Below are 27083 nucleotides of genomic sequence, written 5' to 3'. Positions count from 1 at the left end.
ACAAAGCAGAAATACCTGGTCAGGAATGCATCTTCCACAGTGAGCTGGGCCTTTCCATAGGAGTCATTATTAAGGAAATGCCTTATAACTTGCATTTTCTCAACTGAGATTTCTCTTCACAGATAACTCTAGTTTATGTAGTTTTTGTCAAGTTGACAACCAAGCAACCAGGCCACTAGTAAAAATACATTTAACTAAAAAAGAAAATCAGACTCCTGCAATATGTTTTTCTTATTATAATTCTTTTCTGTTTGCTCTATAGGTATGAACACATTACTTTGTGCTCCTATTCAGACCCAGATGCAACAAAAGGAGGTATGAGATCATGTATTTAATTTAATCTCACAGTTAAACAACAGAAAAATTAATGATAAAGTATAATTCTAAAATAATTTACCAGAGTAAATTATCATAGCCTATAAAACTTATATTTCCAATTAATTGATGACAATTAGCTCCAATTTGAATAATACCAAGACCTCTCAGATTTTAATGAGCAAATGAAATACCTCAGAATTTCATTGAAATACAGGTTTTACGGGCTGGAGAGATGGCTCAGAGGTTAAGAGCACTGACTGTTCTTCCAGAGGTCCTGAGTTCAATTCCCAGCAACCACCTGGTGGCTCACAGCCATCTGGTGCCCTCTGCTGGAATGCAGACACACATGCGTACAGAATACTGTATACATAATAAATAAATCTTTAAAAAAAAAAAAAGAAATATAGGTTTTACTTTGTTTTTGGTTTCTGTTCAGTGGTAGCTTGTCTAGCATGTGCAAGGGTTTATATTCAATAACCAACATCATACACACAGAAGGTGTGTGTATATATTATGTGTAGATAGACAGATGAATTTATGTCCAATTGAAGAGTAAACTCTTCAGAGATTATATTTCTCATTTCTTAAATATTTTGTCTGAATGTTTCCCTTCATGTATGTATGTGTACCCTGTGCATGCCTACTGCCCAAAGAATCCAGAAGAGGACACCAGATCTACTGGAAGTAGAGTTAGAGACAGTTGCTAGCTGCATTGCAGGTGCTGGAATCTTGGTCCCCTAAAAGAGTGGAAAATGCTCCTAACTGCTGAGTCATCTTTCCCACCCCAAAAATCTACAGATGTAGTTACATTTCATATATTCAATACTTTTTATTTTTTAGTTAGTGTGGAAGGCATGTGATTAATTTTGAATTTTAATTTTGTCTAAACTGCCAAAAAGTAATTTACTGAGAGACTTTAGCACCTTCCCTCCCAAAAAAAAAAATTATGTTTGAGACAGGGTTTTCAACCCAGTCTGGCCTTACCCTTAACTATGTAACCAAGAAGACCTTGCACTTTTTTGTTATTGATGTTTGAGAATAGGTCTTACTATATTGTATAGCATTGGCTGTCCTGGAGATCATTATCTAGACTGGGCTGTCTCAAACTCACAGAGACCCCCTACCTCAGCCTCCCAGAGTGCTGAGATGAAAGGCATGCACCACTGTGCCCAGCTACCTTGACCTTCTGATCCTCCTGCTTGTGCCTTCTGAGTACTAGGATTATAAGTGTGGATTAATAAATATATCTGTTCTATGCTGTGCTGGGGATTGATCAGAAGACTTTATGCATGGTAAACAAGCACTCCTCCAATTGAACTATATCCCTAGCCTTAGAGGGGAAAAAAAGTAATAACAAATTACATATAATATACTACTCCACTGATTTAAGTAACTAATATAGTTAGAAACCATTACTAATTGTGTTTATATAGTATATGTTTTAAAGTACCCTTTTCAAAACTGACATTTTTGGAGTTTGAGAAATGGCTCAGTTGATAAGATCACTGGTTGCTCTTGCAGATAACCTTGATTCCCAGCACCCATATATGAGAACTCACAACCATATGTAGCTTCAACTCCTGGGAATGTGACAAGTTCTGGCCTCTATGAGCACTGGGTATGTGAGTGGTGCATAGGCAAATATGCAGGCAGACTACCCATACACATAAAATAAAATAATAAATTACCAAAAAAACTTAATTTGGTCTTATTTTTTCTATATTTCTTTCATTATAGTTTTCAGTTATAGAATACAACCATGAAAGGAAACATGCAAGTGACCAGACAGTCATCTTTTCAGATGAAAACCAAATGGACCTGACAGCAAGTCACACTGTGATGATTACTAAAGGCCTCTCAGATTGTACCAAAAGTGAAAACTTCACAAAGATAGATACTACATCCTTTCTGGAGAATTTAAAGCGTCATGCTGAGAATTCAAGAATTAAAAAAGAATTAGAATGCCCCATAATTTCCATAAGTCAAAATACTTTCTCAGAAAAAATAAATTCTGACAATTTCATAAAAAGATTGAAAACGGGAAAATACAGTACTTCCCTTGATAAGGAAAATTCTGAGATACCTATTTATTCCAAAGAATCAAACAGTGCCTCTTCTACACATCAAATGCATGTATCTCTTAATGCAGATGAAAATAGTAGTAATAGGACTAAAATCTTTAGAGATGATGGGATGAATTTGACACAGAGTCATACAGCCTATATTCAGACTTGGATTCCTCCATCCAGGGAGGACAACTTAGGATTTCAAGGAGATACTATAATTTATGGCAACGAGTGTATGGAGTTGACAGCTAACTCAACAATACATGTTTTGCCTTCAGAAACTAATTTATCTGAAAGAGAAACTGAAACTCAAAATGTCATGATAAATGTTACAACAATTGATGAAACTAAAGCTCCAGAGAAGAAAACAGTCCATAAGGATAAGCTAAATGCTGCTGTACAAGATTTTTTTCCAAACCAGGACAATAAAATTCATATTACCAAAAGTCATAATTTGGAGTCAGACACTCATATAGTCACACAGACTTTGAATCAAGGCGCCAGCACATTGGCTAAAACCTCAGAATCTATATGTTCTAGTCCAGGTACTCAAAGTTATAAGACAATTTTATATTCTAATAGCAATGATGCGATGGAACTGACTAAGTGTCTATCAAGTATAAAAGAAGAAAAACATTTGCTGAAGCCTGATGGTAATTATACTAAAGTATGTACCAGTCCAGATGCTAGTGCACTCATAGAAAAAACTATTTTTTTAGAAGAGGATAGCATGGACATAACCAAGAGTCACACAGTTATAATAGATAATGAGATATTCAAACAAGATGAAGAAAACATTAAAAAAGAAATTGCAACTATACCAGTATTTGAAAAAGAAATGATGCTCCAAAATCATATGTCAGAAGATGAAAAAGAGAATGTAAATTATATTGTAGTTCCTCAAGTATCTAAGGAAAGTTTACAACATAGTCTGACAAATACTTTGTCTGTTTCACTGGCTGACAGAAGAATTGAACTCTTAGCAGCTGAAGATATGGATTTGACTGAAAGTCACACAAGTAAGTTAAGAAGTCAAGCTATTCCTACAAGTTTTGCCTTAGCCTCAAAGAATGTCACTAAATCTTACTCTCACAGCAAAGGCCCTTCAGATGAGTGGGGAAAAATGGCTAAAAGTCTTACCCAACCTTTCCAGCAAACAAGCAGTATATCCAGAAACATCTTAACTGATAGCCAATGCAAAGAAAAACATCCAATTTTGAAGATTTCACCTTGTCTTGATAGAACATCTCCTCCATCAGTTGATTATAACCAGGACATATCAACAAACCATAATATAACCTCTTCTGTTACAGTACAGGATAAACAAGTCATGCTAGGACATACAGTACAGGACCAGAATTATAAACCTTTAGAGCCACAGAGGAAAAACTTAGATGATTCCACACCTGACTGTTTTAATAATAAGACGATAATTTCTTCAGAGGAGGAACAAATTATGGATCTAACCAAGAGCCACACCATTGTAATTGGGTTTGGTCCTGAAGTACAAGAACAAAGTAAAACTAATTCAGAACACAGAAACAGTCAGCTCACAACAGTAAACAGACAAATAGATGTGAACATTCCTATAGAAAAAACTAGAGTAATAACTAATGATTTGGGCATGTTAAAGGACAGAAGTATACAGATGCCTGAATTTCTGAAGGAAAAGCAAGATATTGAAACTGGAAGAAAAAGTGCTGGTGGACTAAACATTGATAAAACTATTTTATTTTTAGAGGGTCATGAGAATGATATGGATATCACCAGGAGTTATACGGTGAAAATAGACAATCGATCGTTATTAGATAAACATGATTCTCATTTAGTACCTATGGCAGGAACTTCTCAAACCCTTATGTATGCATGTGGACAGGATGAAATGGAAATCACTAGAAGTCACACAACTGCTTTAGAATGTAAAATTGTTTCACCAGATGAAATAACTCCTGGCCACCTGGATAAGACTGTGATGTCCATAGGTCATGAGGAATTAGAAATGACAAAGTCTCACACTGTTTTCATTGACTATCAAGCAGAGGTGAAAGGTGTGCTTCCAGACAGATTTGACTTTGAATTATTCAAGAAGGAACACCTACAAAAGCCAAAAGGGATGCCTACTCCTAATGAAGAGATTGTTTCCATTTCAAAAAATAGTGAAAGCAACCATCCAACAGAAGGCAGCCAGGTAATAGTACTGGAGGAAGTGTCTAATAGTGAGCCTAGAGAAGACACTAATGATGACTCTAAATTAGTCATTTGGAAAAATGCCAATGATGTACAAAAACCTGGATTTCTGAATGAACTTCTGTCAGGCAAAACTCAGAGAAGAAAAAGCCTCAGGCTTAAAAACAACACCATTATGTTTCTAGAGAATGATAAAAATCATAGAGATACCACTCAGAGTTCTGCGGTGGAAATAAGTAATGAAATTAACCTGAAAGATGGAGAGGATTTCAGTTTTGTGCCATCGTCAGGAACTTCTAAACCAGTTTTGTCTTCAGACAGGCCAGAGGACATGGAGATCTCTAGAAGTCAAACCACTGTTTCAGAATGTAAAACTGACCCAGCAGATGAGATAACTACTCTACCTACAGACAAAACTGTAATGTTTGTAGATAATTTTGGTGATCTGGATGTTACCAAGTCCCATACTGTTTTCATTGATTGTCAAGCCAAAGAGAAAGTACTTCAGGAATCTACTAAATCGGGAATGGCAAGAACAAAAAGCTTGAACAGTCCTGAAGGTGATACCTGTATTCAAGAAGCACCAGACTCTATAGTTTCATCTAATGTTTCATGTTTTAGTGGTGTCAATCCAAGTCTGAGCAATTTGAATAGAAAAACTGAGGTTTTAGACTTTCAGACTATTCATATATTACCTCCCGCAGAACAGTCCGTTGAAGTAGGAAATGATGCACATAGTAACATAAGTATAGTTCAAGCTACAGGAATGTATAACCTAGTTTCCAATGATGGTAGAGATGAAGAAAGTAAAAATCTTCATAATGGAACTGAAACTACTATACCACTAAAGGCAGTTGTCAAAGACAAAACAAGAAGATGTTCATTGGGAATCTTTTTGCCCAAATTACCAAACAAGAGAAGTTGTAATATTGCTGGTGTTGATGACCTAGAGCAGATTCCAGCAGATGCAACTGACTTAGATAATTTAGAAATTCAGCCAGTATCTAGAAAAGATTCAGACATTGGATGTGTTGCAGCCAGACTGAATTTGAGTCCATCTCAGTATATAAGTGAGGAAAATCTCCCTGTATATCCTGGTGAGATTCTTTCCTCCGATTCTATTAGCCTAGACATGGAAGAACAGGCTCAGATTGACATATATTGTAAAGAGAGTTTACCATCTGAAAACAGGATAGAAGCTTCCAGTTCCCAAAAAAGAACGTGGGTTCAAGAAGATGATAATGTTACAAATGGAAAAAAAATCAGAACATATGATAATACAGAAGATCAGGAGGTAAGTTGTCTGGAACCAAAAAATGTTGAATTTTGTATCTTTGCTTTTGAGATAGATGCTCTAGAGTCATGCTGCTGTAATGCTCTAGAGTTATGCTGCTGTAACTTCTTTCTTTCCATCCTTCCATCCCTCCTTCAAGATTTACTTAATGTACTTTGGGGTTTTGTCTGTATGTATGTCTGTGTGAGTGTGTCAGATCGCCTGTAACTGGAGTTGTAGTTGTGAGCCACCAAGTGCATCCTGGGAATTGAACCCAGGTCCTCTGAAAGAGCAGACCATTCTCTTATCTGCTTAGCCATCTCTCCAGCCCCTGCTGTAACTTTCTAACCGTTAGGATTATAGGTACGTAATACCATATTCAGCTGTATATATTTTAAAACTTATGAATGTTTTTGAATTTGAAGTTTCTAAGCAAGTAGAAACCATTTCTACGTACTATATATTAGAGAAATATTTCTGTATATAATTTTCAGGGGTCAATTGGTAAAAGGATTTAAGATAATGATGTGGTTACCTATCTCAGTAATCCCATCACTCTGAAGGTTGAGACAGATGATTGCTGTGACTTAGAGGCCAGCCTGGGCTATAGAACAAGACCTATCTCAAAAAAATAATTTGTGGAGGCAAATACCCACAAAAAAATGGAATTAAATTATATATAAATAAGCCTAGAGGTTGTGGTACACACCTTTAATCACAGTCATGAGGCAGAGGCATGCAGATCTCTGTGAGTTTAGAGACACAGAGAAACACTGTTTCAAAAAGAAAAAAAAAAGTTGTACAAATATTATCCAGGGTTAGAACTGTGCCTTGACTTTTTGAGGTAGCATCTTACTTTATTACCCAGAATAGCCTCAAACTTGCATTCCTCTTGCCTCTACCTTTCAAGTGCTGAAATTACAGATGTACTCTGTAATACCACATCAAACTTACATATATCTGAATATTCAGTCACTTTTTGTTTTTTGTTTGTTTGTTTATTTTGTTTCTTGTTTATCGAAATGGGGTTTCTCTGTAGTTTTGGAGCCTGTTCTGAAACTCTGTAGATCAGGCTGGCCTCAAACTCACAGTGATCCACCTGCCTCTGCCTCCCGAGTGCTGGGAGGCATGTGCCACGACCATTCTATTCAGTCACTTTTGCTGTAGATTTGTCAGTATTGCTTTGTATATAAGAATCTCTTGGGAGGGCTATATATAGTTTGAAAATTCTCCCCCCTCTGTGTGTCTTATTTATGTATGCATGAGTATGATGGAGCACAGCACACATATGAAGGTAAGACAACTTTGTGGAGTTGCTTCTCTCCTATCTTGATATGGGTTCTAGTGTTCAAGTTCAAGTCATCAAACTTGCATGGTAAGTGCTGTTCTTACTGAGTTATCAAACACATTTTTTTTTTCTCTTTTGTTTTTTGAGACAGGGTTTTTCTGTGTATAGTGCTGGAACTCAGTTACTCTGTAGACCAGGCTGGTCTTGATCTCACAGAAATTACCTGCTTCTACCTCCTGAGTGCTGGAATTAAAGGCGTGCATTACCATGCCAGGCTCATACAGATTAATTTTTTAAGATAATGTCTATGTAGTTCACACTGGCTTTATCCTCTAAGTGCTGGGATTGTAGGCATATGCCTCCTTGAAAAGAATCTTCCATTTTATAAATATCTGAGGAATACAAAGCATTTCCACTATTCATACTTATCGCTGCCTGGAGGGGCAGCCTCCAGCAGTATAGGACTTAAAGGGAGTCCACTATGACTTTTTTATCTGAGGGAGTTAAGGGAAAAACACTCATACTCTCTTGATGGCTTCCTTCAGACCTTTTCTTTATTCTTTTGTATTCTGATCCTATATTCTGTATTCTCTTCTCTCTATCCAGAAATGTCCTTCTGTCTCTCTTGATGTTTTCCTTCTAACTCTTATTTCTCTCATGCTTGATGTTTTCCTTCTATCTTTATTCTTCCTTATTCTCTCATTCTTGATGTTTTCTTTCTAACTCATTTTAACTCTTATCTGTATTTTCTCCCTTACAGCTAATACACCCCAGCAAAATCTTTCAGTGTGGTTATATTCTGTTTTCCAAGTTTATGAATACAGTGAATACAAGTAAAAGGCATCATGTTTTCTATACATGATTAAGCATTTTATGTGTTATAGGTGAAAATCAAATTATCCAGAGAACCTACATACATTCATACCTAAGCATCTTGTTATAGATCACACTGTGTAAGCAAGGAAGATATTCTGTTACTGCTGGCTGCATTTTGCTGTTACAAAGAAAGGACCAATTACTTTATTACTTTTCTTGAAAGGTAGTTTTAGAAAGAATCTTAAAGGAATCACAAATCTAAACTTTTATATATGGAAAAGAATCAGTCAGCACTATTTTAAATCTTTAGGATATATACCCACTCACCTTTTTTTTTTTTTTTTTTTTTTTTTTTAATATCAGGAGATTGATGGCAGAAATGAGTATAAGGAATTAATCATCACTTTTGATCAAGAAAGGCATGCCTAATGATAATTGGGCTGCTTTTTTTCTTGTTCCCTGACCTTAAAGAGTTCTTCACTCAACTATGTGCCTTTTCTTTTTCTTGAGACAGGGTTTCTTTGTAGCTTTGGAGGCTATCCTGGAACTAGCTCTGTAGACCAGGCTGGCCTCAAACTCCTAGGTGCTGGGATTAAAGACATGCACCACCACTGCCTGATTAACTGTGTGCCTTTAGATTATCTTGTTGGATTTTTTTTTACCTCAAAGCTATTTAACAAAACATCTTAGTCTAACTTTAAGATATTTTCAAAGCTTTGTTTCAGCTATGATGTACTCTGAAACCTGTGAACACATTTTCCAAAATTAAGATTAAAAGAATTTTAACTAGCTGGGGTACTGGGACTCAAGTTGTTTTTCTTAATCATTAACCTAAGACACAGTCTGTATGGCTCCTCAGTAGAAACTCATATGTGTTCTAAGTATGTGACAGTTCCTTATTTATATTTTTTTAATCATCAACATTCTTTTTAAACCAATATAATTATTATCAGTTAGACAGTACAGTTTAGGAAGAAATCCTCTTTATAATAGTTCACAGATAAAAATGTCCTGTAGAATGGGATATTTCTATGAGATAAACACCACATTATAGGCAGTGGGGATCTCCCCACTCCAATTCACACCATGCCAGATACCCAAGAAAGATCGGAACAGCAAACATGTAAAGGCACAGCAGGAACAAAAGATGTTCTGGAGGCTGCCTAGCTGAGATTCACACATCAGGGGTTTTCCTCCTGTTGGGCTGACACCTGAAGTTCAGTTGCCACCCACTGCTCCTCTGACATGGCACTGTCACAAACTACAAAAGGAAAAGCTTGACAAGGTTTTCTCTAGTGGCTGAAAGAATATCTTAAGTCAAGGTTAATAATTTATTGAAAGACCATTTAAAAGAACAAAAAACCCTCATTTGACTAACTTGGAAGAACAAAACTTGTCATTCAAATCCAGTTTTATAGGTGGGAAAATAAACATTAGAAATGCTCTGAGATTTGTAAACTCTTATTAAGAACCACTTAAGTGGCTAGGGCTGGAGAGATGACTTGAGGTTTAAGGGTACTGGTTGCTCTTCCAGAGAACCAGGTTTAAATTCCCAGCAACCACATGGTGACTGGCAACTGACTTTAGCTCCATTCCAGACATACATGCAGGGAAAACACAAATACACATAAAAATGAATAAATCTTTTATTTAAAAAAAACACATAAGGGGACTAGAGAGTTGGCTCAGTGTTTAAAAGCAACTACTTTTGTTATATTTTTGGTACCTGCATTTGTTTGTGTATATGCCCACACAGACATAAACACATGTACATAATTAAAAATGAAAATCTTTAGGAAAAGAACCACATAAGTAGCTAGGTATGATAGCACCTGCCTTACATTCCAGCACTTAGGAGATTGAAGTGGAAGGAGCATGAATTTAAAGCCAGCGTGGGCTGAGTTCAAGTAACTTGGAAGACATAAGGTTTAAACAAAACAAAAGCAAAACCAATATAAATAGGCACAGAAGATAATTTCAGTGGCTCTGAGGTGAGGTGAGAAATAGCCAAAGGTATGAGAACTAATAATAGTAATATAACACTTAAATCTGACTACATTTTATGAAAATTTGTACTTTGTTCAAATTTGGTATTTACTATACACTACTAAGTTGCTTCTGCTTTTTAATGGTTTTTTGAGACAGCGTTTCTCTCAGCCTTAGTTGTCCTGTAACTCAGAGATCCACTTACCTCTGCATCCCAAGTGCTGGGATAAAAAGCGTGCACCACCACCACCCAGCAGTTGCTTCTTTTTTTTTTTTTTAAAGATTATTTTATTTTATGTATATGGGTGTTTTATCTTTATACATATATGTATATTAAGTGCATGCTTGAAGTCTTCAGAAACCTGAAGAGGGCATCAGATCCTCCTGGAGCTGGAGTTACAGGTGATTATGAGACTCCATGTAGATGCTGGGAACTGAACCCACTCCTCTGCGAGAGCAGTGAATGTTCATAACCTCTGAGCCATTGCCCCAGCCCCTAGATACTTCAATTTTATGAGAGAATCTTATGTAACCCAGAGTGGCCTGAAATGCAACTTAGTGAAGATGCCCTTGAACTTTTGATTTTCTGACACTACCTCTGTAATGGCTGATTACATATGTGCACCACTGTACCCAGTTTACGCGGTGCTGGAACTTAATGCAGTCTTCAATAACTGAACTGCATTCCTAGGCCTGCCTGCCTGCCTGCCTTAGATACTGTTGGAGGTGCTAGCAGTACTTGTGAGAGCATGTACCAACAAAAATCTTTCACAGTAAGACTTTCAGTCTAGCATTTAGGCATTTTTTGTCTTCAGAAAACATGTATTGATGGAGACAGTGGTAAATTTTGAGAATAGGCTAAGCAACACAGCAAGATCCTGTTTTAAAAAGAAAGAGGGAAGGATGTGAAAGTGATATTTGAAGCTAAATAAAATATTTTGGGGTGTCTTCTGTTTGTTTATAAGACATGGTCTCATGTAGTACTGGCTGGTGTGGAATTTGCTATATAGAACAGACTCACTTTGAATTCAGAGTCAGACTTGTCTACCTTCTGAGTACTGGGATTAAAACAACCATGCTTAATTTAAATGATTAAAGCAGGTCTATATGATTTATTTGATTTCAACTAAATGAATCTTAAAGAGTTAGGGACCAGAAATGCATACTCACAGGCTAACATGTGTATTGCATTTCTTTTGTGTATTGGGGAATACATGTTTGTACGGGCATGTGTACCTGTGAGTATGGTATGTATAAGTGTGTGTGTATAGGCAAGAAGTTGATGTTAGATATCTTCCTATATCATTCTCTACCTTATTCTGAGACCAATTCTCACACTGAACTTGGAGCTTTCCGCAGTTCAGCTATCCCCAGGGGTCTGCTGATCTCTAGCTCCCCCCTTCTTTGTCTTCCTGTTCTGGGATAACAGTTTCATGCCCCTGGGCCCAGCTTTTTATGTGGACTCTGGAGATCTGAACTCCAGCCCTCATGCTTGCTCTAGTTTCCTCTTCTGATAAAGCTTCCCTATTGGTGACTTGCAGCTAAATAATTGGAAATTTTGACATTTGGTAGCTGATGGTATCTTTCTATAACTGTGATATGTCTAAGAAATAGTTTATTTATACTGTATAGCATATAAATTACCGTTAAAGGCCAAAATTGTCTGATATTCTAAGTTAGTGTATAAGAATTATATAGATACATTTTGTTAGAGATAGTATTTTTGTTGTTCAACACTTAGTCTCTAAATTCTAAGCTCATAAAGTTATGCTGATATTTTTAAGTATGTATGTAAAATGTAGTACATATATATGAACACACACTTGTGCACATACATAATGTGGAAGGAGGAACATGCCACAACCTGCATGTGGATATCATGGGATAATTTATGGTGTCAGTTACCTTCTTTTTCCTTTACATGGGTTCTGGGAATGTAACTCAGGTTACTAGACTTACAAAGCAAGTGCCTTTACTACTAAGCCATTTCTCTTGCCCCAATGCTGATGTTTCTTTCTTAATTTCAGAATTTTGGTCATCATTCTGAAGGGGATATCAATAAAAATGTCAACAGTGTATTGATAAAAAGCCTGAGCAGGACCCCATCTAGTTGCAGCAGTGATCAGGATTCAATCAAGGCTGATGGAATCTCTCTGGACATCAGCAGTAAGCCCCTCCCCCCCAATCCCCCACCCCGACCCCAAGTTACGGATCTCACTATGTACACCAGGCTGGCCTTGAACTCAGATCTGCCTGCTTCTGCCTCCTGAGTGCTGGGATTAACGGTGTTCGCCGCCACCACCACCTCCACCACTTGGTTAGCAGTAAGATCTTTATGAAGGCTAAATAATAACAGTTATTTGAATCATTGGTTGATAAGTATATTTCAGTTTAGAAAATATTTGAATGCTATATCAATCCTTTCAGGGTTATAGTTGATAAGTAAAGTAGTATTTCACTTACATTTGATTTTTTAAAATTTTTAATGAAATAGGAAGTGTTATACTGCAGAGGAATAGTTCATTTCCTCCAAAAGCTTCTAATTAGTGGGGAAACATTGAATGGAACCTTAAAACTGTATTACAGATATTTTGTCTTACTAAGTGAATAGTTCCCTAGAAACATCCTAGTAGATAGAAGAAGCATCATGATCATGAATAGCACATAAATCTGAAAGATAACTGTCTTAGTTTCGGTTTTTAATGCTTTGAAAAAACACCATGACCAGGGCAACTCTTATAAAGAAAAACAAATAATTGGGGTGACTTGCATTTTCAGAAGTTTAGCCCATTAAGGTCATGGCAGGACATTGTGGCATGCAGGCAGACATGGTGCTAGAAAAGGGGATAAGAGTCTAGAGTCTGCAGGCAACAGGAAGTGCATGGTTTTAAGAATATATTGAGATCTCAAAGCCAGCCAGCCTCCACAGTGACAGACTTCCTTCAACAAGGCTACACCTTCTAATAGTGCCACTTCCTATGGGCCAAGCATTCAAACACATGAGTCTATGGGGCACATACCTATTCAAACCGCCACAATAATTAAATTTACATTTTAGTTTAGGTTTGTTTTTGGTCTCACTATGTAGCTTTGACTGCATACAATTAGTCTTAAACACACAGTGATCTACCTGCTTCTCTTTATCCAGTGTTGGGATTGAAGGTGTACACCACTATTCCAAGCCTTATAGTTTAGCTTTGACTTGTTTATTACATAAAGTTTGCTTTGCTTCTAGCACAACGCAATAGCCAAATGGAATCGCAGTTTCTCAGTGACAGTATCTGTGAAGAGAGTTTGAGAGAGGTATGTTAAAGCATTTCTGACTTTAATTATTTTTACATTTATTTAAAGTGTATGTGTGTGAGTGTATGTATGCCATAGTACACATGTGGCAGCCTGAAGACAACTTGCAGAAATTTGTCTCTCCATCATGTGGGTCTCAGGGATTGAACTCAGGTTCTCAGACTTGGTGTTGAGTGTCCTCACATACTGAGATATCCCAAGGCCACTCTTTGGTTTTTGTTTTGTTTCTTTATGTTGACACTATGTAGTCCTTGCTGGCTTTAAACTTGCCATGTAGACCAGACTGCAAAGTGATGGGGTTAAAAACATGTACCACTATAGTTGGCTATTTCTCACTGTTGTTTTTTTCTTTTCCAAGTCAGGGTTTCTCTGCTTGGCCTTAGTTGTCCTGGAATTAGCTATATAGACAGACCAGGCTGGCCTCTTAACTCACAGAAATCCACCTGAAAGACATGTGCCACCACCCAGCTATTTCTCACTATTAATATACCCCTTTATTGTTGGTTTGTATTTTTGTTTTGTTTATTGTTTTTTGGAGACATTTGATGCTAGCCTTAAACTCTATGTAACTAGTGCTGGCCTTTGAACTGGTCTTCCTCTTCCACCTTCCAAGTGCTAGAAATACACATGAGTGCCACCACACCTGGCTTAGTTGTTTTGTTTTTTGAAGTAGCTCCCATGTATCTTAGCTGGGCTTAAACTTGATATGTATCTGAAAGTGAGCTTAGATTTTTAATACTCTTGCCTCTACCTTCAGAGTGTTAGGATTACAGAGGTAGGCCACATGCTCAATTTTATATGGTACTGGGAATCCAGCCCATGTTATATCTCCAGCCCTAGAATTTTTTTTTTTTTGTAATTATAAAGTATTTCAAATATTGAAAAGGCTAGTTTTCTTTTTAAAAAATTAATTTGTTAGCTGGGCAGTGGAAGCACACATCTTTAATCCCAGTACTTGGGACACAGAGGTAGGTGGATATCTGTGATTTCAGAGCCAGCCTGATCTACAGAGACAGTTCCAGGACAGCTAGAGCTACACAGAGAGACCCTATCTCAAAAAAGAAACAAATTATTTGTATTTTCTGTGCATTGGTGTTTTGCTTGAATATATATCTGTGAGGGTATTGGATCCCCTGGTATAGGAGTTACAGACATTAATGAGCTACCTTGTGGGTACTGGGAATTGAAGAGCAGCCAGTGCTCTTAACCCTTGAGTCATCTCTCCAACCTCAAGGCTAGTTTTCTTTGTTAAGGATTCAACATAGTAATTATATGAAATATTATCTTAGTCTGTGCTCTCTTGCTATAACTGAATACCACAAATTGGGTAGTTTATACAGACCAACTTTGGTTCTTTAGGCTTTGTGAAGCATAGCATTGGCACAAGCTCAGTATATAGTGATACTACCAGACTGGAGAGATTCTGCAGAATCTCCAGGTGACTTAGTGTCTCATGGCAATAGAGCAGGCTTTCTGGGTTGAGTCAGTTTTCTTCTTATAAAGCCAATTATGCATTCCTGGAGGCCCTAACATTATGACCCTATCCTCTACTGTCACATACTATTAACATATGACCATGGTAATTAATGTGAGTTTTGGAGGGATCATGTTCCTAGACCTTAGTAAGCAGAAGTTAATATTAAGGAACAAATTGTGTTTTGAAACAAAATGTTTTTCAAGACAAGGTTTCTCTGTGAAACAGCTCTGGCTGTCCTGGAACTCGGCTTTGTTTACCAGGCTGGCATTGAACTCATTGAGATCCACCTGCCTCTGCCTCCAAAGTGCTGGAATTAAAGGCATGCACCACTACTGCCCAGCTTGAAAATTATATTAAATAATGTTAAAAATGTTAGACTGGGAGTGATCGTCCACAGAGAATGAAAATTCTAGCACTAGAGAGACTAAGATTGTGAATTCCAGGCACTACTGATCTGCATAGCAAATTTGAGCTAGAGGGATATCTTGTTTAATAACAATAGCAGTAGTAATCTTGTATAAAAATCAACTTAAGAAAAGTTTACTAATGTTTGGCTATTTCCATAATTCAGTAGGTTAAGCTGTTTAGAAATGAATCGTTTAGTTAGAGTCAAAGTGAATTTACTTTGAGTACTTTGAGTGTTCATATAAAGTCCTTTTTTTCTTTTTTCTTTTAGAAACTCAAGGATGGACAAATTACAATAAAGGAGTTCTTCATACTTCTTCATGTCCACATCTTAATACAGAAACCCAGGCAGAGCAATCTCCCAGCCAAAGTAAGTGCAATTTCTTGGCAAAGTATTAATCTCAGTTAAAATACAACATACTTAAAAAATAATTAAGTTGAACTAGAGCAAGCGTTTATTAAAAGACAACACCCAGAGCTGGGGATGTAGCTCGGTTGGTAGAGGCCTGCCTGCCTACCTGGCTGCAAAGCCTTAACAACCTGTGTCTATATTCCCTGGTAATGCTCCCTTTCCTCGAATTGATGTACTTGTTATAATACCAACTGCTGTAAAATACGCCAGTGCTGCCTTTGGACATGATATCTCAAATTATTATCCAGTTTGACAACACTCCCAGTTTGACATCCATGAAGTTTTTTTTTTCCCTTCGGTGGTATAACTAACAAGATCTTCAACTCTTGGTATCTATAGAGCTAAGCTGTGCTCAAGATGAAAAGACACTTGAAAAATCTTAAAGTAAAGAGAGATCAAAAGAAATGAGAGTATATATAAATCATGGGAAATGAGGTTTGTAGCTGTGGGCATCTAGCCCAGGACTTGGATGACTGTGAGTCTTTTTAGAGTAGAAGTAGGAAACATGTATTTGGTGGGAGCAGAGGTGTTGACTTCATTGGCAGAGCGTGTTTTAATAGCCTTCCATGACCTATGCATGTTTGTGGAGTGGTTCAAGCTAAAGTACTCTAACTCATAAAGTATGATTAGATTGAATAACTCCTAGGCCTGAAGAATCCAAGTGTCAATTATATATAATTTGGACACTTAATCAAAATTAATAAAACAAAAAAAGTAGCTTGTACATACATTCCCAAGTTCAAGATGCAAAAATTAATCTACCCATTGAGTACAGTAATAGCTCTCCACTGTTTCTTGGTCCATGAACCTTTTATCCATTGACACTGCTTTACTTTTTTTAAATTTATTTTTATTTTATATGTATTGATGTTTTGTCTGCATGTTCTATGGATCATGTGTGTATAATGCCCAAGGAGGCCAGAAGAGAACATCAGATCCTGTTGTTTTTCATTCAATACAGTGGCTATCCCAACCAGCAATTACAACTCTGCAGCTACTAGCACTGGATTGGCCATATGAGCTAAAGCCAGGAGGAAATTCTGTTCCCTCAGGCACTTTGAGGCTACTAAGGAAACATTATCTAAATCTTTATCAGGATTCAAAGGTTGAAATGAAATCCTACTAGGCCAGAGAAAGTGAATAGCAAATAACTAACCTTCTCTCTGCTTGTCTTGGGGGAAAAAAGAGAACATCCTTCTGTTCAGCCCCCATTGGAGAACCCTCCGTATTAGTTCCTTCCTATCACTTCCTATCAGCTAGTTGATGACTCAGCCTTCTGACCCCAGGTTAATTTTATTTAATCAAACAAATGTAACACATCTTTGCCTCGTTAACAAAAGCAGCAAAAACAAATGTAACATACTTTTACACAATTAAAATAATATTTTACATTTCCCTTTTTTAAAAAAAAAATTTATTTTATGTGTGAGTGTTATGTCTGCATGTACACCTTTATGCCAGAAGAGGGTACCAGATCTCATTACAGATGCTTGTGAGCCACCATATGGTTGCTGGGAATTGAACTCAGAACCTCTGGAAGAGCAGCCAGTGCTCTTAACCTCTGAGCCACCTCTCTTGCCCCCAGTATTTCCCTTTTTGTTTAAATAAAAGTGAAAGTTTTAAACTTTAACATAGTGAAACTATATACAACAAAAACAGGTAAGTAAGAATTACATTTACAATATTCAGTCTATTTGTATTTAGCAAATTCAGAGAAAATACTCCATTATCCATCCCATCTTAGTGACTCCAAAGTTTTATACTTAATTTACTTTCTATCATAATTAAGAAAAACTATCACTCTATCTAGTCTTTAGTTCCATCAAAGACCTCAGTAGGATGTAATATTACTTAACAAAAGAGACATCTGGCTGCCTGAACAGTCACCAAAGTTCTTCTGAAATATTGGGGTATCCATCTTCCGGCCTACAGGCTGAGACTATCTGACAGATTTTTCAGCAAGAAATTTGAAGGATTGTCAGGTTTTGTTTTGGTAAAGTTTATCATTCATTTTTTTCTGTTCTACAGAATTACCATGCAGACTCTTTGAATCAGGAATCTCAAAGGACTGTCTTACCTCTTTCACTGTTCAATAGTCATTTTTCTACGTCTCACTTGTCCAGTTTGTATAGCATACTGTCATCAGTGAAGACAAGAGCAGTCTCTTGCCCAAATGGCTAGCCTTGGCACATTGAAAGCAAACTACATATGGAGTTTCTTTGGTGGCCATCATTCTTTTCTGAAGTAAATTGGTGCTGCCAGGAGCAGATGTGTCTCATTGTTATGAAAAACCTTAGGTTATTAAACATCTTAAATGCCATGTTCTGTAGGTCTTTGGAGTGTTTGAAAATCATCTGTCTAAAATATACTTGTTTAACCTTGAAAACATACCTAATGTGACTGCAATTTTAATTATTATAGATTAACTACTAACCTCATTTCTTTTTTTAAAAAAAGATTTATTATGCATATAGTGTGCTCTTCATGTATGCCTGAATGCCAGAAGATGGCACTAGATCACATTGTAGATGGTTGTGGGCCACCATGTAGTTCCTGGGAATTGAACCCAGGACCTCTGAAGAGCAGCCAGTGCTTCTCACCTGAGCCATCTCTCCCACTCCCTAAACTCATTTCTTAATTGTACATTGTATTTTTAAATGAGCTGCATAAGCACAATACCCCAAACCTGAGTAGAAGCATATATACAGTGTGGCAAACATAACTTAAATCTTGTAGCAATATACCAAAATTCATACCAATACAAAATATCTGAGATTAATAGTTGTCTTTTTATCCTATATTCCCTAAATGATAACATCTATAATCTACCAAATAACCACCCCACCTTTGGGAATGTGGGCATCATCTTCTCTAGCCTGCTTCCTGTTTTCTGTGGCTGAAGGCATCTTTAGGGGGTCACTGAAAAAATTGAAATAATGGCCAAGTCCTGGAAAGACCACCTGTAACCTTTGTTGATATATATCATCTGTCTAGATTCTGGACGCCTCCCCTGATCAAACCGATTAAAGCCTTATGTGTGTCCTGTGAAAACAAAAGCATAACCTCTTTCCCAGCAGAACATATTTTTTTACTTCTTTTTTAAAGTTAAGATCTCCCTAAAATGTCTAGGTTGTTTCAATTTAGCAGTCCTTTTTATAGTCTTGTGTCTGTCAGCAGCTATTGTTTGCTCATAACATTAAAAAAATTCAAAATTAACACAACATACTGGATCACTCCCTGTGTATTTTTCCATCATTATGTGGCTTCTTTTCTTTTTTTTTAAATTATTCTTCCTTTAAAGATTTTACTATTATTTTTAGGCTATTTACTTTTTTCTGTCTGATTGTCTATACCTTTTTCCTTCTTAAGCTTACATTTTTTTTTTTTTTTTTTTTTCCGTTTTTTGAGATATGGTTTCTCTGTGTAGCTTTGAAGGCTGCTGGTCCCCAGCTCACACAGATCTACCTACCTCTGCCTCCCAATTGCTGGGATGAAAGGTGTATACCAGCACCACCCAGCCACCTACACAGTTTTAAACACACTGTAACCTGTATAGAGGTTTTTTTCTGTCTGGACCTGTCTTTACTGCATAATTTTTAGCTTCTTTTGACCCTTTAAACTGCTAAGTGGTATGGCTAGGATCTTTGTCTCAGCTTTGCTGACTTGCTCCACCTGCTTCTCATCTTTGAGGGCCAAACCTAAAGCTCAGATCCTGGTCAGAGGTAGGTGACCAAGAACTGCATTCAATCTTCCTAGCTATAGGAAATGTAGAGGCCCAAGGTCTCTACATTAGACCTTGTCTCAGAAATGAAAAGCTGTGAGGCCTAAGGAGATGGAGCAGTGGTTAAAATTAACATCTGCTGTTGCAGAGGGCCCAGGTTTGAGTCCCAGCACTCACAACTGTGTAACTCCACTCCCAGGGGATTTGACACCCTCTTTGGCCAACTAGGGCACTGGGCATGATTGATGCACATACATAGATGAAAACAAAGTATACACACTCAGGTCCTGGGGATTAAACAGATTCTTCAGGCTTTCATAGTAAACATTCTCTTCTACCTATTAATAGTTAAGTCCAAAGTTTAAGAGTGGCAAAATAACTAATTCTGTCCTGTGCTGCTTATAAATGATGGCGTGTTATTTAGTGTTTTCATAAGTAATTACATAAAAAGCTGATTTAGATTTTTCCAAACAGGATTAAATTCATTTGTCTTTAAACTAGGGCTCTAAAATATAACAAACTGGTTTTGTTCTTGGCTGAGTGGGTGGGTAGGTTGATTGATTGATATAAAGTCTTAACTTAGTTTGAGCTACATAGCATTTACTATGTAGCAGACGATGGTTTTGAATTCACAAAGAAAAGACTCTTATTGTCTCAGTCTCCCAAATGCTGGTATTGTAGGCATGAGCCACTACCTTGAATTTTTTTTTCCTTTCTATTTTAAATATAGTAGTTCCTTGTAAGCTTAAGTTTTTAAAGCTTTCTTTATTCTTTGTGTCTTTCACATCATGCATTTTTATTCAATCCTCTGTCCTTGCAATACACCCTCCAATGAAATAAAATAAAATTTCAGATAACCAAAGCAAAAGTCAGTCTCATTATGGAAGCTATAGTGTGACACAGTGAGCCACATAGTAAACCCTGTATCCATATATATTTATTTGCAAGTGTTCATTGGTCTGGTTCGAGGCCTCTGGTTTTTGCTATGCTATCGATGCTAGATCCTCACTGGAACTCCTCTTGGTTATCCTATTGTTGCTTGGAGATCCTGTAGCTTTGAGTTTGCAGGACAGGTCCCTTCAGGTGCTCTAGCCGATCACAGATGGGGTGGGTTTTGAGGTGGGCCATCTCATACCCTGGTTCTGGGCCTGGATAGTTGGAGTATTAGTCAGCCCACCAGCTATCCCTTGTCCTAACCACCAGGGTGGTTAGGTTTATTTCTTCAGCTAGTTGCAGAGATGAGTAAGGGGCATGCCCATTTCTCTAGCTTTTATGTTCCCAGGGTCAGTTCTCCCACACCTATACCTTCAGGACCAGCTCTATTGTAGTGCCCAGTCGTGGTGTAGGGGCCGCTTTCCTGCTGTAGCTTATGAGGGGCAGAGACAACGCTCTTACCTGCCTCAGCGGTTGATGGACAGGGGCAGGAGTAGGCTGAGGAGGTGAGGGAAGGCATCTCTCCCCTGCCTATGCCACCACATGACAGATTAGTAATGGGGACAGCTCTCCCATGCTCACAACCTCAGAGCTGGCTCACCTATACATCCATGATTTGCTCTAGTCTGTTAAGCTTAATTTTTAGGTGTTGATTTTCTTTTTTTTTTTTTTAAATTACATTTATTTATTATGTGTATGTGTACATACGTGTGGTGCTTAGAAGTCATAGGACATTATCACAGCCACCTTGCCATCTCATTCATTCATTCATTCATTCATTCATTCATTTATTTATTTATTTATTTCGTTATTGGTTTTTTGAGACAGGGTTTCTCTATATGTTTGGAGACTGTCCTGGAACTCTCTTTGAAGACCAGGTTGGCCTGTTACAGAGATTTGCCTGCCTCTGCCTCCCAAATGCTGGGATTAAAGGCATGCGCCACCACTGTCTGGATGTAATCATTTTAAAACCACTTTCAGTTGATACCCGTAGCTCACCCGAACACCTGGGGAAAACTGGACTTTGAAGTTAGAGATTTGAATTCAGGTCTGAACTTGTAACTTACTATGCAAACTTCATATAGCACTTAAAGTTTCTTTGTAGGATTCCCCCCCCCCACACACACACAGACAGTACTGGAGGTTGAACCCAGAACCTCAGATAACCTACACTGAGCTATATACCCAGCCCTGTTTGTATAACTTTTAAAAATAGCCTATAGCCAGGAGATGGTGGCATACACTTTTAAACCCATCTCTCAGGAAGCAGAGGCAGGCGGATCTCTGAGCTTGAGGCTGACTGGTCTACAGAGAAAGTACTAGGACAGCCAAGACTACACAGAGAAACCTGTCTCAAACAAACAAACAAAAGAACCAAAGTCATTCTAAAACTTGAATCTGTTTGTGTTTGTGGTTTTATCCTCAAAATGCCAATTTTGGCCAGATATTGGTGCACTCACTTTTGTGATTTTAGGACTTGGGAGGATCAGGAAGGAGTTCACTATGATCCTCAGCTGTGTAATGAGTTCCAGTCTAGTCTAGCCTAGGTTATATGAGACCCTCTCTTAAAAAAAAAAAAAAAAAAAAAAAAAAAGATGTGGGGTGGGGTAGCAAGGGGAAGGGGGAACTGGGATTGGTACAGAAAAAAAAAAAAAGATAAAATTTTAAAAAATGGAGTGAGCTGCAGAGATGCCTTGAAGGTTAAGAGCACTGACTTCTCTTCCAGCGTTCCATACTTCAATTCCCAGCAACTACAAGGTGGCTCACAACCATCTGTAATGAGATATTTGTGCCCTCTTCTGGCCTGCAGTCAGGACACTGTGCATTAAAAAAAAGGAAAAAAAAAAAAAAAAAAAAAAAAAAAAAAAAAAAAAAGGAAAAGAACAAAAATCAACATCTGATTCTTCCAGACATGGTGTCATTAGTATGTAATTCAGCAAGAAGATCACAAGTTTCAGGCCAGCCTAAACTTAGTAAGGCTCTATTTTAAATTTTTAAAGAAAAATGTACCAGTTCTGATTGATTAATCAGTTTTCTTTTTTTTTTTTCTTCCTTCCTTCCTTCCTCCCTTCCTTCCTTCCTTCCTTTCGTTATTTAAGTTTACTATAAATACATCACCTACCCCAGAAGATCTGATGTTGAGACAGTATGTTTATGGACCCAAGATACAGATTTACAAAGAAGATTGTGAGGTTCTTCGCCAAAAGATTGAAGAGTAAGAAAGCTTTTTCCCCCTTGTGATTGTATATGGAGGGTTATAATAAACAAATGGTCTGTGTGGTATTTCAATTAGAATAATAGCATGGGAAAATAGATAGAATTAATTGGCAGTATGATATGAATGGAAACCCAGTTCTGTCTACAGTATTGTATAGCCTTGCATAAGTTATATAAAGTGTTTCATATCATGATGAACAAAAAGATAAACAATTTTTTCAAGACAGGGTTTCTCTGTGTAGCTCTGGCTGTCCTGGGACTCACTCTGTAGACTAGTCTGGCCTTGCACTCAGAGATTTGCCTGCCTCTGCCTCCCTAGTGCTGGGATTAAAGGCATGAACTATCACACCCTGCTTTACTCTTTTTGAGTTTGTAAACTGGGTGTTATGGTACATGACTGTAACCCCAGCATTTGGGAGGGGAAGTGGAGGCAGATGGTAGTAGGAAGGTGTCATCCAGGAGGTTGTCAGGGCAGATTTTCATAAGGAAGGTATATTAGAGCTGAGTTTTCTTTATTCATTGTAGGCTATGCAGAACCAGGAGCCAGACATTCCCAAAAAATTCCCACCTTCCAGGGTGGGAGGTCTAGAGTTTGGGACCCCTGGCCTGATCTAACAGGGTGGGGAGAAAGGCTGCAGGTCTCAGTCCCAGAGACTGCCTAGACTTGTCCTAACACTCAGAATCATGTCTGCTCATTCAAGGATTCAGTACCTCCAGCAACTCAGCCTCCTCTGTCGCCTGAGGGTACCAGGGCCTCCTGCGTCATCTTCCAGTCCATCCCTGCCCCACTCTGATTCTCTTCACTCCCCAGCTTCATTGTGATACTCTTAACTAAATGCTGTTCTTTTTAAGTGTTGAAGAACTGTGCTGGACGTGTTTCCTTACCGAATTCCCCTTTTATGTAGGAAAAAAATATAAATAATTAAATTTGGCTGAATGTTTAAGCTGGCTTTTTCAAGCAGAATTTTAAATCCTTTATTAACCTTTTTGTTTATTTTAGATTAAAGGTATCTGCATTGAACCAAGATAAGCTATTAACTGATGTAAACAAGAACTTGTGGGAAAAAATGAAAGACTACTCTGATGAAGAGGTATTTTAATGTCATTTTTCTAAATAAATATTGATGCATTTCAAGATGAGAAACTGTTACTTAGCTTGACATGCCTTTAATCCCAGCACTCGGGAGGCAGAGGCAGGTGGATCTCTGAGTTCAGGACCAACCTGGACTACATAGCTAGTTCCAGGATAGCCCCGGCTACACAGAGAAACCCTGTCTCAAAAAAAGAAAAGAAAAGAAGGAAGGAAGGAAGGAAATAAGACTGTTATTATGGTATGGAGTTCTTTAATTTAGTTTTAGATGTAGTGTGCCACTGTAGCCTTATCTCATTACTACCAAGTAACTGTTAGATACAATCTTTTCAATGTATAATGATTAATTTAGCATGCAAAATACATATGATATTCCCTCCTTTTTATAGGGATTTCTCTTAGATTTAAATGAAGATTTTCTTTCATTTATTAGCTATTTATTAGTCCATTTTACATGTACACTAATATATAATGTTTTGTTAATTAAGAGCCAGTCTTTTTCTAGTCTGTAAAATGAATAAGTGAATTAAAGGCAACAACCAAAACTGAGATCTTTGATTATATTCTTAAATAGATATTCAGAAGTTAGGTGTGATTGCACAACCTATAATCCCAGCACTTTAGAGACAGAGGCTAGAAGAACACATGTTTAAAACCAATGTGGTCTGTTATAATGAGTTCCAGATCCGCCAGGGATTTAAATTTGCACATGGAAAATTCTTGCTTTAGGAATCAGAATCTAGATTAGTCAAAAACTAGGACAGGCAATCTAACCTGCCTTCCCAGACCTTAATTATCTTGTTTTTTAGTACAATGTATTCTTTAACTCTCTCATACAGCTAAAGACCTATGGGATTTACCTGAACAAAATGAAATCACGTTATACCAAGATGACAAAAGTCTTCACTCATCAAGGAAAAGTGGCTCTGTATAACAAATTGGTGCATTCAGCTGAGGTAATTCAAGATAATTAATATATAACAACTTATAGTGTAAAATATGAAGAATGCTTCTTAAGTGACATAAATGAGGGTTGCTATAAAAGCTTGTTTATAAAAAGTGAGATTCTATTAATCAAAAGCTTCAAACTTTGGCATTATAAGTAAAATGAAATATAGTTACTAATATGGGCTATGTCTTGTCATCCATACTTATTTTGAAATAAACTATTTGTGATTTTGTCTTCCCCATTCATACATATGGCAGTACTATCTTCCTTATATTTATAATCAATTGCATGTATATGTGTTTATCCTTTTCTGTTTAAAAAAGCTCTATGTAGGGCTGAGAATGTAGTTCAGTGGTAGAATTTGCTTATTAGCGTTTGTCCAATTTCCCATTTGAAAGACAGGAGTGGGATGTTCCTGCCAGTGATCTGTACAAGAGCAAGCAAGCAAGGTAGCTCTGCTTTATAAAATGTTTTACTAGCAAATAAGTATAGAAACGTTGTATATAGTATCTTCTTTTACAGAAATAAAAATTTTAAAAAGGGGGGGGGCCTGGAAAGATAACTGCTCTTCCAGAGGCCCTTGAGTTCAATTCCTAGCAATCACATGGTGGCTCACAACCATCTGTAATAGGATCTGACTTCCTCTTCTGTCGTGCAGGTATGCATGCTGAGCACTCATGAAAAATAAGTGGGATAAAAAAAATATAGTTGTGTCTGGTCAACATACCTATAGGAAATTGAGGCAGGAATATTACCATAAATTCTGTACCACATAGCAAGAACCTGTTTCAACAACAACAACAAAAACAAACAAAAATCACAGTAAAAAGGCTGTAATTCTGTTTGACCAGTGTTTCCTATATCTATCTGATCACAGAAAAGAAAATCCTTTTAAGCAATAAATAGTAATATCCATAGTCATGAAACACACATATACAAAAGAAATGCTATAATGAAAAGAAATAAAGAATTAACTCATTTACTTTTTAAAATTAAATTTTAAAAAAATTAAGTCCAAACTAAAAGTCTTGATCTTAATTATTTTTGTTTGTTTGTTTGTTTTTTTGTTTGTTTCGAGACAGGGTTTCTTTGTATTGCTTTGGAACCTGTCCTGGAACACACTCTGTAAACCAGGCTGGCCTTGAACTCACAGAGATCCGCCTGCCTCTGTTTCCCGAGTGCTGGGATTAAAGGCTTGCGCCACCAACACCTAGCTTGACCTTAATTTTAAGATTTGCCTGTGCATGCCAGTGTAGTGACATAGGCCTGTAATCCCAGCTACTTGAAAGTCTAAGGCAGGGATATCACAAGTTCAAGGCCAAGGCCAGCCTGGACAATTTAGCAAGACCTTGTTGTTAAATAAAAAGTGGACAAAAATAGATAGGAATAAAAACCAGTAGTAGATCATGTGACCCACATGTTCAGTTCCTGTGTTGCCACTTATGATTGTGACAATAATTGAATATTATAAAGATAAATTATTATAATAATTGAACTATTATTAAGCTTTATAATCTTTGTTTAGAATGAGGAGAAGAAACTTCAGTTAAAAGTAAATGAGATGGACAACATACTTAAGAAGATCAGTAATTGTCTCACTGAAGTGGAAATAGGTAAAGTATTTGATGCTTTCCTCAGGTGGGAATAGATCTCAGTGATAGAATGTTTGCCTATCATGCCCTAGGCTCAACCCCTGGAACTACACAAAGTTAAAGGGTGATTTTCTGTAAATGCTTCTATAAGGTATAAAATTAGGTCTTACTTGGCTATTTTAGCATTTTCAGTTCTTAAATTGGGGTAAATTTAAACCCCTTTTTTGGGCTAATGAGATGCCTGAGTTTGATTTTCTAGGACCTATGTGGTGGAAGAAGAGAACTTATTCTCACAGTTTTCCTCTGATCTCTATAGGCCATGCTATAGTACATATCCCTCACACAAAATAAAGGTAATAAAACCTTGTTTACTATAATCATCCAAAATACGGTAAGGAAGAGCTGCCCAAGAAATTAAGTCAGTTTTCAAAGCTCTTAAATCTATACCATAATCTTGTAGGTTTTTGCTTATTCTGGGGACAGTCTTTCTGTGTAGCCCAGACTGGGCTGGAATTCCCCTAAGCTACTCTTGTGATCCTCCTTCCTTGCCTCCTGAGTGCTGGAGTTACACGTGGGCACCTCTGTCCAGTATACTGTGGTTTTTTTGTTTGTTTTCTAATCACACTTGTTTCATTGTTTCCGAATGTGTATAATTTTGAGGTTCTTTATTTTTTGAGATATATTTATTTTTATTTTAAGTGTATGGGTATTTTGCCTGCATGTGCACTGTGTACATACAGTGACCATGGAGGCCAGAAGAAGGTGCCAGACCCTCCCTGATTTGGACTTGTGATTCCTAGCACCCACATTACAGCTCACAACAAGTCCTAGTACCCACCTCGTCCTTTGGAAGATCAGTCAGTGCTCTTAACTGCTGAGCCATTTCTACAACCCCTATTCACTTTTGTGTGTTTTTGGGGGTGCATGTGCCATAGAGGACAATATGGAAGTCAGAAGACTTAACCTGTATGACATTATACCACCTGTCTCTGATTCTGTTCACAGATTTTCCTTTTAGCTCCTGTGTTGTTTTCTCTTACTCAAACTAAC

At 37.3% G+C, this 27083-nt stretch overlaps 1 protein-coding gene across 1 annotated transcript in view; it reads left to right on the top strand.

Annotated features, from left to right (window-relative positions):
• The first annotated feature begins 258 nt into the window (after nt 1-258).
• The window catches only part of Knl1 (kinetochore scaffold 1), a 39792-nt gene continuing 12967 nt past the window's right edge, over nt 259-27083 (top strand). Inside the window, exons 1-9 of the mRNA XM_051183689.1 lie at nt 259-315; nt 2056-5865; nt 11962-12100; nt 13170-13237; nt 15391-15489; nt 22285-22400; nt 23403-23493; nt 24332-24448; nt 25967-26054. Coding sequence (XP_051039646.1) covers nt 265-315; nt 2056-5865; nt 11962-12100; nt 13170-13237; nt 15391-15489; nt 22285-22400; nt 23403-23493; nt 24332-24448; nt 25967-26054 — 4579 coding nt within the window. The 5' untranslated portion in view covers nt 259-264. The remainder of the gene's footprint in view (nt 316-2055; nt 5866-11961; nt 12101-13169; nt 13238-15390; nt 15490-22284; nt 22401-23402; nt 23494-24331; nt 24449-25966; nt 26055-27083) is intronic.

Source organism: Phodopus roborovskii, unplaced genomic scaffold, assembly GCF_943737965.1.
Source record: "Phodopus roborovskii unplaced genomic scaffold, PHOROB, whole genome shotgun sequence".
Taxonomy (NCBI): Eukaryota; Metazoa; Chordata; class Mammalia; order Rodentia; family Cricetidae; genus Phodopus; species Phodopus roborovskii.
This window is presented reverse-complemented; position numbering and strand designations above follow the sequence as displayed.